This window comes from Monodelphis domestica, chromosome 4, assembly GCF_027887165.1.
Source record: "Monodelphis domestica isolate mMonDom1 chromosome 4, mMonDom1.pri, whole genome shotgun sequence".
Taxonomy (NCBI): domain Eukaryota; kingdom Metazoa; phylum Chordata; class Mammalia; order Didelphimorphia; family Didelphidae; genus Monodelphis; species Monodelphis domestica.
In genome coordinates, this window is record NC_077230.1 from 131,809,553 (window position 1) to 131,829,536 (window position 19,984).

Consider the following 19,984-nt stretch of genomic DNA (forward strand, 5'->3'; position numbering starts at 1 on the left):
CATACATCCATCAGTCCAGCTGCCATGGCAGCCGAAATCCTGCCTCAGGTACATACTAGCTTCTAGCATTGCCCTGGGCAAGTCACTTCACTGCTATTGACTTCCATTTCCTCATCTGTAAAAAGGGGACAATAATGGCAGCTACTGTAGCCCAGGATCAATTGAGATAATATTCATGAAGCACTTTGTAAATTGTAAAAGTGCTGAACTACAGAATGATACATTTGTAATACATCATGTTATAATAGAGAGATATTAAGATAATATGATATATTAAAATGGGATAATAAGATACAGGTGAGGAGTCTGATCTTTCCTTGTTCTCATGTTTTGATTCTACTCAGCCATAGGTAGAACCCTGAGCTTTAAAAGCACTTTAACTTAGAAATGGTTAATTCCAGTTGAAACTACAACTTTGAATGTCAAACGCAGAGCTCTGATGAGAGTCTAGCTTCTCTTCCGTATCATTAGATACAATGACTAACTCTCCCCAGTTAGGTGCTTAGTGAAAGGTGACTGCGCTTTTAGAGGCTATTAGGGGGCCACGTATCCTACTCACTCACTGTTAAAGCAAACAACTTAAAATATGGCTTCAGTATCGGATCCCAGGGTACTGACGCTACTACGGGATACGTCCTCTCTTAATGGCCTGGAAGAGATTCCCAAGCCCCTGAATTAATATCGTACGGTTTAAGGCAGTACTATTAAGCTCTTACACTGACTTGCTTATCCCTGGCCATAAAATGGCAGCGTGGTTAGAGGAAGAAGATGGAGAAATACACTTGCAGAGCAAGTTAAAACTAAGAGGATGAACTCAACTCACTTGACTCCATAGGCAAAAATGGTCAGTCCAATCAACACTCCTATACTGCCATCCAGGTACCAGACAGATGCATTGTGCTTGAATACTTCTGCACTGAGAAGAATGGAGAAGCCCATCACTCCACCCACAAGTGAGTTGAAGCCTGCAAATGAGAAGCAAAAGAAAGAGCATTCGACTCTGGCAGCCATCGTCTCAGTCATCAAACAAGAGAATCGAGATCCAGAGAATGTGCTGAACTCTGGACAGCTTTCTAGGGCATGCACTTTGTCTCTGGAACTTCAGAGTAAATGACCAAATTCTCAGAAGCCTCCGAAGATTCCTTTAAGGACTTCACACGGACATAAAAGAATCACAGAATGTTCAAAATGGAAGAATTCTTAAATGGAATCTATTCCAACCCCGTTCATTTAACAGACGGAGACCCAAGGAACAGACTTTCTCTAATGTTAGAAGTGAGTCTAAAGCCCTAAAGTGTCCCACAATTCTCAGTCCAGTACGATCTTACAAATAAGGTCCCGGTGAAGAACCTAATAATCCTCATGATTTCTTCACAGTTTGAAAAAAAATTATCATTATTTTTAAAAACCCTTGGCTTCCATCTTGGAATCAATACTGTGTTTTGATTCCAAGGTAGAAGAGTGCTTAGAGTGCATTGTCTACAATGGGGGTTAAGTGACTTGCCCAGGGTCACACAGCTAGAAAGTGTCTGGGGTTAGATTTGAACCTAGGACCTTCTATCTCTAGGCCTGGCTCTCAATCCACTGAGCTATCCAGCTACCCCTGAAAAAAAATTATTAAGCACCTACTTAGTACGAGTCTCAATGCCCCCAAATTTCCAAATTTAATTGTTGTTGTTGTTTCAGTCATGTCCAATTCTTCATGATTCCATTCAGGTTTTCTTGGCAAAGATATTAGAGCATTTTAGCATTTCCTTCTCCAGCTCATTTTACAGATGAGGAAACTGAGGCAAATGGACTTAACTTTCTTACCCATGGTTACACAGCTAGGTAGGGTCTGAGGCCAAATCTAAACTCAGATCTTCCTGACTCCAGCCTAGCACTCTATTTACTGTACCACCTAAGCTATCCCATCCATCACAAAAATTAATTTGCTTCAGGGGAGGGAGTTTCCCTAAAGGGATTTCCTCAGGACAATGAAACCCCAGACCCTCTGCACTTGTTGCTATGTGTACATTGGGGATACAAAAATAAAATTATCCCATCCCTCCAGCCCAGAAGTTGCATGGCTTCCTCAGACAGAGAAAGGGAGGCCCCTCAGATTCTGAGGTAGTCACTGAGGAAGTCCTCCAAGAGGGATTTTGCTGGAGATAAAGAGTCATGAGGATCTTTCACTCTTTGGACTTCAAGGTGGCTTTAGAGAAATCCAGAACTTCATCTGACCAGCTGAACAGCTAGACTATGCATAGAGGAAAAGGCGGCATTCCCTAGACTCAGCCTCTCACAAGCTGCTACTCTCCACATTTTGGGTAAGGAGAGGTAGCAATTGTGCCAGAAGCTGCCTCAGTTTACCCTAGGCACTTCTTAGTTGAATAAGGGTACGTGTTTTTCCACCAGACAGTAATGTTTCATGGTAGTAGTAGAAGACATTGGCTCTGTGACCCTAGGCAAGTCACTTACCCTCTCTCTGCCTGTTTCATCATTAGTAAAATTCAGATCATAAGCCATCAGGACATTGTGAGGATCAAATACGATAACAATGTAACGTGTTTTGTAAAGCAAAGGCCCTTTATAAATGAGGGTACAAGGTACACTGTTAAATGGCTTGTAAATCAGCTAGTATCCTGAGTCAGAATCGGGGGTGTTGTGGGGGGCTCCAATGAGATAATGGATCTAAGGCACTCTGCAACCCTTAAAGTGTTATACATGTGTCAGTTATTATTATTATTATTATTATTATTATTAATTCACTTACAATTACCAGGCTTCCAGGCTGGTGACAATTTATTTCATTCCCCGAGGCTTCCAATGCCCTCCTAGTAAGCTCAAGCCATATGAGGTATGCCGTAACCACTGAGCCAGCAGGGCAGAGGGGAGGGTGGGGCGGGATGAATGCACCTACCCTTTTTAGTTGAATATGCATCTTTAACATTTTTGTAAGGTGAGACAATCAACGAAATGATAAATCTAGCCCTTCATGGCAGTTGCCACTCTCTGAGAAGTAAATGCTTATGCTGAAAATTTAATAATCGACCTGGGAAGAGCCAAGTTCTCCCACACCCCTGCTTCAAATCTAGACATGGAAGGGGGCCATAAGAGACTGAGTCTAGTCCTTGAATTTTACAGATGAGGAAACCGAGACTCAGAGATAGGAAGTTATTTGCCCAAGGTCACCTGGATGATATGGGTTATTGGCAGAATTTGAACTCAAATCATTTAAAGGCAACAGTGTGCTCAAAAGGAAGCTCTGCTGGGAATCAAGATATCTTGGCTTTACTAAAGTTCCAGTTCCTGTATGACCTTTAGCAAGTTGGTTCATCTATCTAGATGGACTTCAGTTTCCCCACGGATCAAATGGAAGAGTTCAACTACATAATTACTAGCTCTAGCATTCAGTTATTCTCTGAAAAGATATATTTTAAACCCTTACCTTCTGTCTTAGTATCAAGTTGTGAAGAGTGAATCAAACTCTCTATCAATCAGCAACTTTTAAATTAATTAGTCAAAAACTTATGTACCCCTACTTAGTACCTTACCTGTCACTAAATATGAGAGTTCACAATTCACTTGCTAGAGTAGGTGACAGCTCCAGAGGCCACACCTCCATCCATTGGGCAGTGCTAGGCAAATTGAAACACTGTGATTGGTTCCCATAAAGTGGGGGAGTGACAGGAAGTGACATCGAGAAAAGTGACTGCTTGAAAAAGGTCAGCTTGAAGATTCAGTCTTGGACTTTGCATTGGCAAGCCAGTCTGGAGGAGGAGACTCTTTCCTTGGATCCTGCAGGTGGTGAAATTCCTTCCTTGGTTCTTCAGTGAGGAGACCCTCTCTGCTCATTGGTACTTCAGTGAGACACTCCCTTCAGAGCCAGTTCTGGTGATATTCTTGGCAGTCTTAGGCTCATGTGCACTGAAGGTTCTGGACAGATTCTTCAGCTCTCCTGGCACTTGGGATTAGGATTTTGGATTCTGGTGAGATTTGCTTTCAGATTTGCATTTGCAGTCTGGAGACATTAGGATTAAACTCAGGGTATTGGTAGCTGGCCAATTTTTCACTTTCACTCTTTCCACCTCTTTGTAATAAAGTTGCTAAAAGTCATTTTGACTTAAGCTGTAATATTTTTAAATGGCAACCACAATATTACTTTAGAATTCTCATATTTAGCATAAAACCTGAATTTAAATTCTTATAAAGTCTAAGACAAAAGAGCAGAAAGAGCTAGGCAATTAGAGTTCAGTAACTTGCTCAGGGTCCCAAACCTAGGAATTGTCTGAGATCAGGTTTAATCAAAGGTCCTCCTGAATCCAGCCCCAGAACTCTTTCCACTGAGCCACCTAGCTGACACTCCCCACCCCCAAAGAGATTAAAAAAAATTTTTTTTTAAACCCTTTACCTTCCATCTTAGAATCAATACTGTATACCAGCTCCAAGGCAGAAGAGTGTAAAAGGGCTAGGCAATGGGGGTTAGGTGACTTGCCCAGGGTCACACAACCAGGAAGTACCTGAGGCTGGATTTGAACTCAAGACCTCTAGTCTCTTAATCCACTGAGTCATCTAGCTGGTCCCAGAAGAGAGATTTAAACTGGAAAGCAGGATGTAGTTCAAGGGGAAGGCACAGGAAGATCTAGGTGGCTCCTCCATACTCCACAGAATGAGCCTGATGTGTGGTACTAGCTCAATAGGTAGTTCCTTAAAATGGGCAAACACTGTAGCTCCAGGTATTAACTGATTTCTCTTGGATGCTTTGCTCTCAGTACATGTTGACTCCTTCCTCCTTGGTCCTGAGCACCAGGCTGTCCTTGGTACAACATCTTCTCAAGAACAGTCCATCAGTATTCACTAAAGATGCTGACACTTGCCAAGAGCAGACTATTGTCAGAAACATTAAAGTGGAGGCTGGTATATGAGAAAAGTGGCGGGACCTTCAACTGACACCATCTGTTTAACTCTAAGCACCAAATAACTCTTGTCTGTTGTATCTGCCATGATGTCTCCAGGGTCTCTTGCAGCCCCTTGAATTCTTTAGCAGTTTGTAAATAACAAGGCAGCTGTGGCTCAACAATTAAAGGCACTGGGCTTGGAGTCAGGAAGACTTGAGTTCAAATCCAGCCTCAGATACTTCATATCTGTCACGTAACTTCTGACTGTTTGATGAAAGAATTCAATGGATCCACAGGAGAAGAAAATGGCAAACCATTCCAATATCCTTGTCAAGAAGCCCCATGGGGTCATGAAAAGTTGGACACAATTGAATTACTGAAAAAACAACTTAAAAATGCAATCAGAACAACTACTTCATTGAAGAAAAGAAGAAAAAAGAGAAGGGGCAGCTGGATAGTTCAGTGGTTAGAAGGCCAGGGTTTAAGAGAGGAGGTCCTAAGTTCAACTCTGGTCTCTGGTACTTCCTAGCTGTGTGACCCTGGGCAAGTCACTTAACCTCCATTGCCTAACCCTTACCATTTTTCCACTTTGGAAGAGATACTTGCTTCTTAGACAGAAGGTAAGATTTTTTTTTTAAAGAAAGAAAAGGACAGCTTTGATGTTCCAGGTCTTTTCACATTTATTATAAACTCAAGTCATCTGCTCCAAACATCTTATGTGTTCATCACTAGTGAAAAGTTGATGGTGTGACTACAGGTGCTATATGCTGGGGCTTATAACAAGATGCCATCTGTATATAGGAGTCAGACTGAGACTAGAGCTCTTTCCCTGAAAACTCAACAGAATCATCGCCACCACTACCCATCACATCAGAAGTCATCATTGTGTGTTTTCTTCTGACCATGGTTAAAATGCATTATCCCCAGGGGAGGGGAATTGGACACCATTTTTCTCTTTAGTTTGTTACCACCAAAGAGGCAGCATGATATAGTGAGAAAAACACTGGAGAAAGAATCAGAAGAGATCTGGGTTTTCATCTCTACTCAAATCCACATTATTTGGGTGACCTTAAACAAAGTCCTTTCTGAATGTCATTTCTTTGTTTTACAAATGAGAACAAGAATACTCTAGGGCAGTAATGGCAAACCTTTTAGAGACTGAGTGTCCAAACTGCAACCCTCATGCCACATGTGAGACACCTCTCTCCTCTTACCCCAGAGAGGGGAGAAGAGGAAGTGCTCCCATTGGGCTGCTGGGCAGGGGGTGAGTGATGAGAGGAATGTCCTTAGATGCATGAGCAGAGAGGGGAGCTGCCTCCTCTGGCATGTGTGCCATGGGTTTGCCAACATGGGTCTAGGAATATTCCTTGCAACTCAGGTCCCCCTGACTGCAGGCAATATACTCTATCCAATGTGCTATCTAGCTGCCCTTGAAGAGGGATGTTATGCAAAGTTTTTCACACCAAATAATGTTGAAGATTAGCTCATTATCTTGGAAAACAGAGATTCTATTGATTGGAGATTTATGTAGACATGAGAAACCACAAAACCTCTTAGGAGGGGGACCACTCACATCTATGTACCCATTCCTTTAAACTGGCTGGGATCAGTCTCACTGACAGAAAGTTCCTCATTTTTCATTGCTGTTTCTTTGCTTATGAACTTTGGGAGGGAGAGGAATCATAAAGAAGAATAGGAGAAAGAAGAGTTATGGGCCAGCATAAACTTTGCTTATATCTTAAGGAATTCTCCTCCCCTCAGCTTCTCAACCCTGAGTCTTGCATCTTTATAATGGGGTGCTTATAGGGGACATCCCTTAGATCAATGCCCAATGTTTGCTTCAAAGAGTGGACTAGCTTTGGTACTTTGGCCAAATTATTTCAGCTCTCTCTTTCAATTTCCCCATCTTTAAAAGGAGGGTGTTAGACTTTCTAAAACTCTTCGGTCTTAACATTTTGCTGTTCTGTGAGTCTAGGAAGGGAAGGAGGCAGATGAAGGTTTCTTCCCTGACATGACCACTAGATGTCCACTCGGCTCCATGAAGACAAAGCTAGTTCACACATATTCATGGGCAAGCATTAAAACACAAAGCCATTCACCCAAGCTCAATATCCTATTTTTTCCAAGGGCAAAAAGTGTGAGAGGGCAGAGTGAAAAAGAGCAGGGCGCCAAACATAACTTGGCCTCATCCAGGGATTTATTAAACAGTTCTAGGGAGCCACTTACATTTTCAACATGGATCACCTCTCCTGGTGTTGTTATGTGGCTTCAAATCAACGCTATGATCTCGAAGAGTCCGAATTGCAGGTGACTCCAGAGAGCAACAGAAAGACCCCTGAGTGGCCACAAGCGAGCTGTATCCCATTAAAAATGAAGCCTGCCATTCAACAAGTCACCGAAAAGACTTCACGGTTGTGGTTCAATCATTTTTCAGTTCTATCCGACTCTTTGGGACCCTATTTGGGGTTTTCTTTGCAAAGATACTGGAGTTTGCCTGCCATTTCTGTCTCTGGCTCATTCGGCAGATGAGGAGACCAAGAGACTTGCCTAAGCTCCCACAGCTACCAAGTGTCTGAGGCCAAATTTGAACTCAGTAGGATTCGTTTTCCTGATTCTGGAACCAGCACTCTATCCATTATGCCATGTAGCTGCCCCAAAAGACTTCACTGAGGAGATATGTATGAAATGAATGCCTCTACACAGAAAGATTAAATGAGTTTACTGCGCCAGGTCTTACACTTCACTCTCTTATTGAGGTTAAAAGGAACAAATTGGTCTCCTTGAGTATATTACATGTTAAAACTATTTTGCCATGCCCTTCTCAGGGTCAATGGCTGAGTTGGTGGAAATGGCTACTTTTATTCACATGCCCTATTTGTGTTGACTTTTATGATTTGTAGTTTAATCCTTGTTTGGTGAATTTGTGCCACTTTAACTCTTTCTCTATCATTCCCATTTTGTTACATTTCTGTTACGGGGACTTGTGTTGAAAATTGTATAAAGCATTTGTAGCAGTTTAAAAAGTAAAATCTTTAAAATTAAAAAAAAAATTCTATTGGAAGTTAGGCTGACTCAGTGGCCCATTGTTCCCAGACCATCTAGTCAGTCTGCAGCTTTGTACTCCCCATTATTTGTCCCATAGTCAAATCACCCTCTACTTGTTTGTGCCTGGAAAATTGTGTCCTTCTCCTACTCTGGAGAGGAACTGAGATGCAAAGGCCTAGTGTGTTTTGCTGATGTAGACCTATCTAAATTGTCTTTATGCCATTATGAGAGTTATTAATAAAAGCTGGCCCCATCTTCGAGCCATTGCGGATCCCCAGTGTTTGAACTCATTGCCACCTACCTTAATAAATTCGTTTCGTTCTCTCTGCCTGGGTTTCGCCTCCTTAATCAGAGTAAAAGGCCAAACAAATTATTTTCCTTTCAATATATCATCAGGAATAATGTCACATCACAGAGCAAATGAGCTGGAGACCCCTTTGCAATCCTCATCTTTCCAAAAACAAGGCCCTCGGCAGCATCTCATTATGTAGAGAATCACAGATTTAGACCTGAAATGGATCTATCTGCTCAGAAGGGATGACCTCCAATCCCAAATCCTCACTCTATGGATAAAAAAGGGAGACCCAAAGAATTTCAGTGACTGACTGATTGCCCAAGGTAACCCAAGGAATAACTGGCAGAACCAGGGTTCAAATCCAATAGTCTTTTTATTCTACTTTGATTGATCTGTAATTTATCAAAGTCACTAAGGGGAAATCACTAGAACTAGCCCTTCCAGAGCAAGGCAGCCGCCACTGGGAACTCCAGAGGGCTGTAAGTTGTAGTAAGCTGCATTTCTATTGATTTTAGGGCTACTACCAATTCCTAGAGGTTTCTTACTGCTCATTAGCACCTCTCCAGGGTAGGCCATGGCAATTCTAATCAATCAGTTCTGTTCTTTGTTAACAACTTTGGCCAAAGATTTGTCAGAGGTTTCAAAAGCTAAAATAAAAATGTACTGATTCCAAAAAAGTAGGAGTACAAGGATGCATAGGAGTTGGGGGACACCATTCAATTCTGTGAAAAGTATAACTTTTAAAAATGGTTGTTCGTTTGAAATATAAATGCACTAGTACCTACTGATTGCCTTGCTTCAGTGAATGCGTGCTGAAATGAGCATGATAATTGTAAGCAAAGACACTAGGGTTTAGGTTTTAGGAAACAGTTCGTAGGCAGCCAAGGCTACCCCCTTAACTGGGTCTATTATTTTATTTTATTTTATTTTATTTTATTTTATTTTATTTTATTTTATTTTATTTTATTTTATTTTATTTTATTTTATTGTTACGTAAAGCATCCTTCCATCCTGGTCATTGTTACCACACTCATACGTAACCAAACCCCCAAAATAAAACTATAACCATACCGATGTGAGAGATGACTCAATAGTCCTTTCTCTGGAGGCGGATAACATTCCCCATTACAAGTCTTTCAGGATTGTCCCAGGTCATTGCGTTGCTGAGAGTAGCCAGATTTTCATAGATAATCATCGTCACTTTGTATAATGTTCTCCCAGTTCTACTTATTTCCCTCTGCATCCGTTCATGCAGATCTTTCCAGCTTTTTCTGAAATCATCCTGCTTATCTTTTCTTATAGCACAATACCATCCCATCACCAATGTATACCATAATTTATACAGCCATTCCCCAACTGAGGGACATCCCTTTACTTTCTAGTTATTTGCTACCTCAAAAAAGAGCAGCTATAAATATTTTTATGTAAGTAGGTCCTTTCCCCTTCTTTTTTATTATCTCTTTGGGATTCAGTAATTGGGTCTATTATTGATTTACTTAACAATTCTTTCTTTCCTTCTTTGAGTACAGAGGTAAACTTTAACCTACTCCACAGATCCTATCTCTGGGTTCCATTAAGGAGGCTTTTGCTGCCTAGACTTAACTGAGGGAGGCTGTTGCAGATCCTCAGTGTCTCAATTATCCAGTCTGTCCTATGCAGATAGGCCAACACTTTCCTTTTCAGGGTATTTTTTTTTTGAGTTAAGGGAAGGGAGTTACCCCATAATGAAGTCAGCCTGGTGAAGGCTTGAGCCAGTTTGCCCCCTCCAAGTTGGGCTTTCAGAGTGTAGACCCCTTGGGTTAAGTGGATACTCCCTGCAGGAGAGACAGTTTGCTGACTTAAGAAGCCAATTCCTTCTCTGATGGAAAAGGCTTGGCTCAACCTGCCATAATGGAGAGCCCCATCCCTCTGGCGCATCAGGGAGCAAATGAGCAGAAAGCAGCAAGCAGGTGATAAGGAAGGCGAGCCCCAGGGCTCTTACTTGCTATTTGCAAAGCTCAGAGGGAGGCAAACACCACCCAGTCCAGAAATCCCAAATCTTGGCAGCCAGGAGGACTGTCCTCTTCCCCACCCCACCCTTCCCCAACCAGGGCACCCCTCTATTCTCCCCCTTCCCCCTTTCGTACACAGGACTAGGAAAGCTGAAACAGGGGTAATTGTAGTTTGGCTCCTAATTCTCCTGATCAATGAATGAACAAGTTCCAGGTCCTAAACAATACAATTAGCACAAGGATGTAATTACAGAGACAGATTTCCCTGCCACTTCTGCCTGGTAGGGGTCTGAAGCAAAACAGTCCTTGTAAGGCCACAAAGTAGAAAACCAGGAAAAAAAAACAAATAGAAGCTCTATGAGACAAATTGTGCTGCCTCTTGTTCTGGGTCTGGGTCTGGATCTGGGTCCTAGCTTCCTTTCTGCTTCTTTTTTCCTATTCTTTGAAATCATTCATGTAACATTTCTGACAAATACCAGGGCAAGCCAGCAATAGAGCCAGGCTGGACTCTTCATTGCAAGGGTTCTTGACCTTTCCATGTGTCAGGGGCCTCATGGGCAGTCTAGTGAAGCCCAGGGAACCCTCTTCAGAATATATATATATATATGATTGCAAAGACATCAATTATATTGAAATAAAGTTATAATCTTTTTTTCTCCAACTAGCTTCACAGACCTCCTGAAACCTTATCCAAAAACCCAGAGAATATCCATGGACCCAGGGTTCTTAGCCTGGGCTTTTGTTTCTGTTTTTTAAACCCTTACCTTCCATCTTGGAATCAATACTCAATATTGGTTCCAAGAAAGAAGAGAGGTAAGGGCTACACAATGGGGGTTAAGTGACTTACCCAGGGTCATACAGCTAGGAAGTGTCTAAGGCCAGATTTGAACCCAAGACCTCCCATCGCTAGGCCTGGTTTTCTATCCACTGAGCCACCTAGTTGCCCCTAACTTGAGGGTTTTAATTATATTTCATAGGATCAGAGACCATTAGAGTTGGAAGGGGCCTCATATCACCTAAGTCAGCCCCTTGCCTACTCCAATCTCTTCTGGACCAGTCCCAATGAAAAGTGTATTGCCTTCAGAGGAAACCACTCCACTTCCAATAGTGCTAATCCTTAGATAATTCTTCATCGTATTGAACCTAAATCCACCTCTTTTGACTAGTTTGTGCCTAGTTTGGCCTCAAGAACCATATAGGAGGATTCAAAGTCCTTTTCTACATGGCTCAGCCCTTCAAATATTTGCAGATGGCAATAATACCACCATTTCATTCTTACACTGAGTTTGCTCTGGTCTAAATTGCTTAGTCCTTCATCAATCCTCCTGTGATATCCAGAATCTCCCTCGCCATAGGTCCATCTCTTCTGGATGGATTCAAGCTTGCCGATGACCTTTCTACAATGTGGCTCCCACTCTAGAGGCCAGATACAGTCTAGCCAGCTCAGAATATAATGAATGAGATTATTGCCTTCCCCACTTGGAACTTCTCTTCACACAGTCTAAGCCTGCATCCCTTCTTCTGGCTGTGAAATCACTCTACTGACTCCAGCTGAGCATATAGCCAATTAAAACATTCAAGTTACTTCAAAATTAACCACAGCCTATTCAGGTCCTCCCAATGGTTTTGTTTGCCTGCTTATTTATTTATTTACTTTTTGAAATCAAGTCCAAGACTTTACAATTAATCCTACAAAACTCTGTCTTGTTCATTTGGGCCCCATCGTTTGCAAACTCTTGAGACTTTTGTGAATGAAACCTGCCTCAAAGCTTTAAGTCAGTGAGCTAACAGAAATGAGAAGAGATCTGGACCCACAGGAAGGGAAGCAAAGGTTTGCTGGAGGCACCTTGAACAGAGAGCAGAGAGCCTGTTGTTAAATTTTCAGTGATGACCTCTGAAGCTCCTTCCAGGTCTAAATCTCTGATCCTAAAATCTTATGCTACTGAGCACTTGTGCAGTCTGCTGTAATGGTCATGAATGAATGATTGAATGAATAAAGCACCTACTGATCAGGGTCACGATTAGAAAAGCAAGACAATTACTTCTTTCATGGAGCTCACATTTGAATGGAAAGGCCAAACATACTAGAGATTTTAGCTGTAAATCAGGTAGAAAGATCTTCTCGTGATCCTTAAGGTACAGCAGTAGGACACGTGGCAATACTTCTGTTTAAATGTTCTTGTTTAGTCATTTCAATCATGGCTGACTCTGTGTCCCCATTTGGGGTTTTCTTGGCAAAGGTACTAGAATAGTTTGCCATTTCCTTCTCCGTTCCCTAGGAGACATTCAGGGTTAAGTGGCATTACTAGTAATTAAGGCATATCATGTCATATTGAGAGCATTAAGGACTTGACTGTCAAGGACTTTCCTTTTTTTGGTCTTTAGTAGCCAGTGGTCTCAGTGGCCACTGAGAAAGTAATAGCCATAGCCCCTTCGGAGGCGATGGTCAGGTGCTTCCCTGGGAAGTGGCTGTTGGAACCAAACTGTAAATTGGGCTCGTGGCCTGGGAAAGGGGAGGATTATTACTTCGTCCCAAGGCTCTTGCTTCTTGGGGCATTTCATTGGCCGGGGCTGGCAGTACTCTTCGCTAAAATCAACGTCTCATGAGCAACCATAGATGCCTACATATATAAACTGCGTTTAGTGATACAATAAAGCCTACAGCCAAGTTAATCTGACATATGCGGTGGAAAATTGTTATTGAACTTTATGCTAATCCAGATGCCTTCATGTGATTATTCTTTTTTTCACGTAGTCAGACTCAGATCAGCTAAGGGAGATGAGGAGGGGGAAAGGAAGTTGATAAGGGAAACCAGAAGAAATCAAAAGGTACCGAGAGCTCTGTGGAGATTTCTGGATCCATAATGCAAAGGGATGTCCAGTTGAAATGGCCTCCCCCCTTCTTCAGCAAGGGCTATCTGCATAGCTAAAAGTGTTTAGAAGCCAGCAATCGGCAGGTACCCTCATCCCTTGTGTGCTAGGAGTTGCCACAGAGCATGTCTGGAGATTCGGTTATGGGACTTACAGTACCCTGCTTGAAGAGAGGCGATCAGACAGGTCAAATGTCCATTTCCTGCTAGAAAGGCTAGAAGTTAGGATTCATTGGATTTAAGAACTATCCCTAGGACCAAGGTCTGGTGGGGATGAGGGAGCAGGAGAGAACTTGATGAGACTTTTTTAACAAAGTGGTTCCATCAGTTTGGATGTATCTAATCTGGAAGTTAGAAGGAAAGTTCCAAGGGACTGAGAGTTTGATTAGGCACAGGTGACAGAAAGGGAGAAGGAGTACTTTTGGAACAACCGAGGAATGGTGGGTGGGGGAACAAGCATAGAAAGAAGCAGGAGTGATAGACTGAGTGGAAGCAACAGAGGTTATATACTTGGGCTTCAGCATATGGTGGTTTGGCAGATTGGCTAATAGTACAATTAGGTAGATTTGAAACTGGTTAGATAATTGGACACAAAGGATTATAATTAGCAATCAATGTCAAAGGCAACTAGGGGACTGGTAGATAAATTGCTGGAACTGGGTTGAGAAGACCCAGGTTCAAATCTTGCTTCAGAAACATATTAGCTGTATAACTCTGGACACACCACATAATCTCTGGGTCCTTTGGTTTCCCCAACTGTAAAATGGGAATAATAATAGCACTTACCTGTCAGACTTTTCAAGAAAACAAAATAAAATAATATTTGTAAATCACTTTGCAAATTTCTAAGTGCTACCTAAATACTATTTTTATTATTAATATCCTTTTCAAACTGAAGAAAGCTTTTAGTCAATTGTCATAGAACTCTATCCTTTGCTTTAGGCTAGTCAACATTTTTTTCCATGACTTAAATGAAAATAGAGTGGCATCCTTATGAAATCATTAGATGACATGAAACTGAAAAGGATAGTTAATATGGCAGAAACAGAATTTGGATATTAAAAATATCTAACCTTGGCGGGCTAGAAGAATAGCTCAAATCCAATAAGGTGAGCAGTTCAAATTTCCATAGCACTTAAAATTTACACAGTAATGAAGGGGGACTGAAAAGAGAGAGGCATTGTGTACAGAATGAGACAGACAATATTCACAGCGTACTCTAGCCTGTTCAAATAACAGCTGTATTAAGGTTAGTTCTGGGAGCTACAATTTCAAAAACATATTTATATTTGAATATATTATAATTTATAAATAAATGTATTTATGAATTGGGTTATGGCCAGAGGAAAACAATATGGTGAGTGGACTGGAAGCCATGTCTGTAGAATCAGCTTAAAGAAAAGAATGTGGTGGAGGGTCATGGAATAGGGAAAGGTATGAAATGAGAGCTGACTTTAAGTATTTGATTGGTTATAATGTGCTTAGTCCCAGAGGAGAGAACTAGAAACAATGGGTAAAAATCACATGATAGGTAGATTTAGGCCCATAATTAGGAAAACTTCCTGACTATTAGAATTGATCAAAAATAGAATACTACTAAATGTATTTATTGAAATATTCATAATCTGGCTAGATGCCCACTTTTCAGAGATGCGCCAGAAGGGATTCTATTAAAGGATAGGTCAAACTAAGGGACATCTTCCTCCCAACCCTAAGATTTTATGATATATAAATTCTCCCAATTCTGCCAAAGAACAGCAAGGTGGCACAATGGATAGATTGCAGACTTGCAGGAGGACCTGAGATCAAATCCAGCCTCAGATATTGACTCTGTGTGACTTTGGGCAGATCAGTAACCCTATTTGCCTCAATTTTCTCAGTTGCAAAATAAGCTGGAGAAGGAAAGGGAAAACCACTCCAATATCTTTGCTAAGAAAACTCCAGATGGGATCACAAAGTATTGAACACAACTGAAATGACTGAACAACAAAAAATTCCGCAGGAGAAATAACAGGTTTTCTTGCTGTGAACCCAATTGACCTTTCAATTTTATAAATAACATTACATTTGTCCCGAGTTCAAATTTTCATAGATTATATTGTCTTAAAGTGCTTTGTAAACTTGAAAGCAATATATAAATATTGCGTTATTATTGCTCTTGTTCATATGCATTGTGTTAATACTTACAGTGACAGGCAACAGCATAGGCTGACAAATAGAATACAGGGCTTAGTAAAGCCTAAGTTCATGCCTTTCTCTCACATATAATTGCTGGGGCATAATGGAAAAGTCTCTTGCCTGCTATATGCCATCCCAGGAGTTCTCTATGCTTAAAAAGTCATATTTCCTTTATACCTTTATATATATATATATTTAAAATCTTTATTTTCTGTCCTATTTTCAACTCTGATATGGATGAACAAGGGCAAGTAAACAGCGTTAAGTGACTTGACCAGGATCAAACAGCTAGGGAATGGTGAATCCAGATTTGAACCCAGGTCCTCTGGACTCCAGCCCTGGTGCTCTACCCATTGTGCCACCTGTGTGCCTCTGTGTATTTATGTATGTAAAAAATACAAATGTGTCACTGATACTAGCAATGTGGCTATGGGCAAGTCACTAGATCTATCTGAGCCTCAGTTATCTCATCTATAAAATGGTGCCATTGGACACTATGGTCTCTAAAGTCCCTTACAAAGCTATGATCACACCATCTTGTGATCCCATTTGGATCCCTCTCCTAATTTATTAGGTTTGACTCTGATTTTAGAGGTTTAAAAAACAAAATCAAAGCTGCCCCAGAAAAAGAGTGACTTGCCACTAGAGAGAATAATAAAAAGATTCATCAGCCCCAATCCCTATTCTCCCTTCCACTCAGACTAGGGAGATCTTTTCTCTAGGGTTAGGGAAGGAAAGCCACCTTTAATGTGTCCATCTGAGGTAACTCCTTTGAAGGGGATACATAGTGCATTTGAATGACTAAATCCCAACATGTTGGCTTAAAACTAAAACAAAACACTGTCATACCCTTATAGGCATACCTCATATGCTTGTAAACTTGACAGCTTTACACAGACCGGAGGCCTTAATTAACAGCATCAGCCCAGAAAGCTCGGGAGGGTTGGAGGTGCCAGCTGTGAAACCCAAATGAGAAATCCCCACATACTAGCACTTGTGAAAACTGAATGTGCTATCTTTTACAGATGCTTGACAATAGCCTTAATGGAGGCAGAAAAACAGACTTCAGAGGAACAAATTAGTTCCCTGAATAGTCAGATGGGATATTCACTAAGGTCACTTGCCTGGTCTTAGTCCTGTGAAACTAAATAAGCAGGACTGCCAAAGAATAAATTGGCTGACCAGATTCTATTGAGGGAGAGGAGAGAGAAAAAGGAAAAGAACTTCACATAGAGAATAGAATTCTAGCAAGTCGTGAAAACCTGATTCAACATCTCCTATAAATAATTATGCTGTTTTGATCTTTCTGTTAAAAGAATTCAATCTATATTATATTCTTGGCTTTAAAAACAGGAAGATGTCATTTGTGCCTCCCAGGTGAGTCAGGCTTGCTTTCAGGGAATGGTGACCCAGCTTTCTCTGGACTTTTTTCCATATTTCCCCTTGATAAATGCAGCACACAAAGGAAACAGCACATATATCAAACAAGATGCCTGGAAAGAATATATAGAATCAGGCATCACATTAACTATTAAACAATGGCATTTTGAGCCCATGTCTTGTCTTCTTTTTCTCTTGTCTTTTTTATCCTAAATGGCCCAATGCTGTTTCCTAATGACTGGTGCAGAGAAGTCAAAGGAGAATAATAAAGCCCCCTCAGTGGACCTCAGAGATATTTACTAGAGGTTTAGTGTAGTGGGAAGAACACTGGACTTGGAATCAGGAAACCTAGGATCAAGTTGCAGGTCTTGCCACTTGCTGGTTGGGTGTTCTTTGCCAAGTCCCAACATCCAAGAATCAGTTTCTTGAGTTCTAAATAAAATGATTATTCCTACCTCCCAGGCTCCTTTGGAAAATCAAATGAAATCATATAGCAAATGCTTTGTGGCAGCAATTATCTAACTGTTTTAAGTGTAAATTATCATTGTGTGATTAAGGCTAGAATATGCCCCATAACTCTAAGACATGAAACAAAGATACAAATATCTTGCTCAGATCTTAGAGCCTAAATCAGCTGTTTATCAGCATGGTCTATTCATCATTATATAAGAAATTATATCATTCTTTGTGAATTTCCTGTGTTAGAGGTATACTCTGGGGGCTGTTACAAGGGAATCACTTTAAAAGACTGATATATATTAATTTAAGGTCGCCAAGGAATCAGCTATGTAATTCCTAAATGAAAAACTCAAGTCAGCCGTCAGCCTTTTTTGGAGTTTAATTACAATAGGAGCAAGAAAGGAATTAGAGATATATAGAGAGAGAGAAAGGGGAGAGAAGGGAATAGGGCTTAAATACCCCTTCTGTTTAGGCTGGGCCAAAAGGCCCAAGCCCTTAGATAGCTGGGGCAAAGAAAAGAGATCAGTCCCTTTCACTCACGTGTCCAAAATGGAGAAACAGTCTCAGAGGCCCCCACCTTCAGCTTCCTTCAGAGCAAGCTTCCTCAGAGCCCAGGAACCACACCGACCAAAAACTCAATCCTCTCCCCAGTCTCCAGACCCTCCTATCTTTAAGGACACCATCCAAGTTGCCTCCCCTCAGTCCTCACATCTACCAATCACTCTTCATCAATTTTTCCTGTCAATGGAGGCTCTCGCTTAACCCAGGACCGCCCAGAGGTTTCTGGCTTTTGCACATGTCTGTTGAAGGTCATATTTTCAAATGATTAAATCTATACTCCTTTGCTACAGCCCTTTCTAAATCCTGTTAACTTGAGTATGGTAGAGATTGGAATAATTAAATTTTGATCTAGGCTGCAGCCCTTACTCAATCTTATTAGGACTGAATAGGGTGGAGTATCTCCATTGTATCAATTCTAAAATCAATCAAGACTCAAAGAAATTCCTGTTCTATGCTCAAGCATAGGTCAAAGTCCTTTCCATTGTTCAGCAAAGGGTTTCTGTCCTAAAGTAATCTTAAGAAGGGAAGAGAAGGAACCTCCCATGCCAATGGAGTTCCCATTCCAATAGACTATCAGTAAGAAATTTTCCAAGTATGAAATATCCCAATGGTGAAATTTCCAACATTTATAAGTCTAAGGAAATTTGAGGTTTACAATCCCCCCTGATGATCATTGGGAGACTAGTCTCCCCATTGATCATTTAACATAATTATTTTGTAGTTCTAAATTCACTTCTAACTAAAGATATACACAATATTCAATTTTCTAGGAGAAATTAGAATAGTGAGAGAGGAAATAGAAAAGAAAAGAAAGCAAAACCAATGTTTGCTAGGCGCATTGACAGAAAGCCAAATTAGGGGCAGTCCCTTTTGGCATAAATGTTACAATAAATGTTCAATCAAAAGTTCAGTCCAATCAATCACATCCAAAGTTCATTCTTGATCTTCTTGATGAAGTGTAGGTTTTTGGCATCTTTCTGCAACAGTTCATTCTCTGGATATAAAAGTTTCAAGCTTCTTTCTTGAAGATCTTTTCTCGAACAAAATCAAAATCTTTAAAAATTTTTATAACAGGGCAGTGATGGCAAACCTTTTAGAGACCTTAGAGGCAGAGTACCCAAACTGTAACCTTCATGCTGCATGTGAACCTCTCCCCCGCCTTACCCTAGATAGGGGAGGGAGGAAGAGTTCCCATTGGGCTGCTGGGCAGAGGTTCGGGTCAAATGATGAATGTGCTCAGGCATGTATGGAGAGAAGGAAGTGATCAGCCTCCTCCAACATGCTCTGGCACATGTGCCATATGTTCCCCAATACAGCTCTAGGGACTACTAATCTATTTGATTCATTGTCTCCACACTCATGAAATATGAGAATATCAGCATCTAGCATTCCTCTAAAAGAAACCATCAGCTTCCTTTACAAGCATCTGAGTTCACAAGGCTTCAGGTTGTTTGTTTTTAACACTTTTTTTTTCTGTCTTACAATCGATACTATCAGTTCCAAAGCAGAAGAGCTGTACAGGATAGGCAAATGGGTTACATGACTTGCCAAGGAACACACTGCTAAGAAATATCTGAAAGCAAATTTGAGCCCAGGACCTTCTGTCTCCAAGCCTGGCTATCCACTGAACCACCTAGCTTCCCCTTCACAAGGCTTTAAAACTTTGTTTATACATCAAGGTGCAGAAAAGACTCTTATCTGAAACCAGGGAAATATTTGAGACGCTCATTGCTACCCCAGGGAGTTAGAGTATTAGCCTGAGTCAGTTCCCAACTAGGGAGGACAGGATTTGTCCTTCTACAGTGAAGCTCCTTGTTTTCTTGATTTTCTTCCAACAACTCTGATCCTGTTTATACTTAATCCCTCTGCTGTCATTGCTTTTATTCCAAGTAAGCATCATGGTTCCTTATCATTGTTGTTGTTGGCTTCAGTTCTACTTCCCTACTCTCTGTCATTTAGATAGTTTACTATCTGTGACTGTACTAATCCCCTCCTTTCCAGGTCCCTGCTCTAGAAAAACTAGATCATAGAGCAGTTGGGTTCCACTGGACCCTCAGCAGATGACAGTATAGGTCTTCCCTGTCTCCAAAGTTCTGAGTCCCTCTGACTATTTAAAACTCATGCTATTAGAGACTTGGAAACAGAATAGATAGCCATTGATTGGGGAGCAGCTAGTCAAAAATATTATTTGCTTTATGGAACAGCTCTCTGGGAAGGATTTGGGGAGAAATACTGTGCAAACTGTAAATCTTGAAATCTCTCAGACTTGTGAATGTTAAAAATTTCCCCATCAGGGAATTCTTAATTGGAACAAATTCCCTACTG

The 19,984-nt window shown here is 41.1% G+C and overlaps 1 protein-coding gene across 1 annotated transcript in view; it reads right to left on the reverse strand.

Moving 5' to 3' along the window:
• Positions 1-19,984, reverse strand: part of TMEM163 (transmembrane protein 163) — a 264,900-nt gene that overhangs the window by 1,023 nt on the left and 243,893 nt on the right. Inside the window, exon 7 of the mRNA XM_001369698.4 lies at positions 824-965. Coding sequence (XP_001369735.1) covers positions 824-965 — 142 coding nt within the window. The remainder of the gene's footprint in view (positions 1-823; positions 966-19,984) is intronic.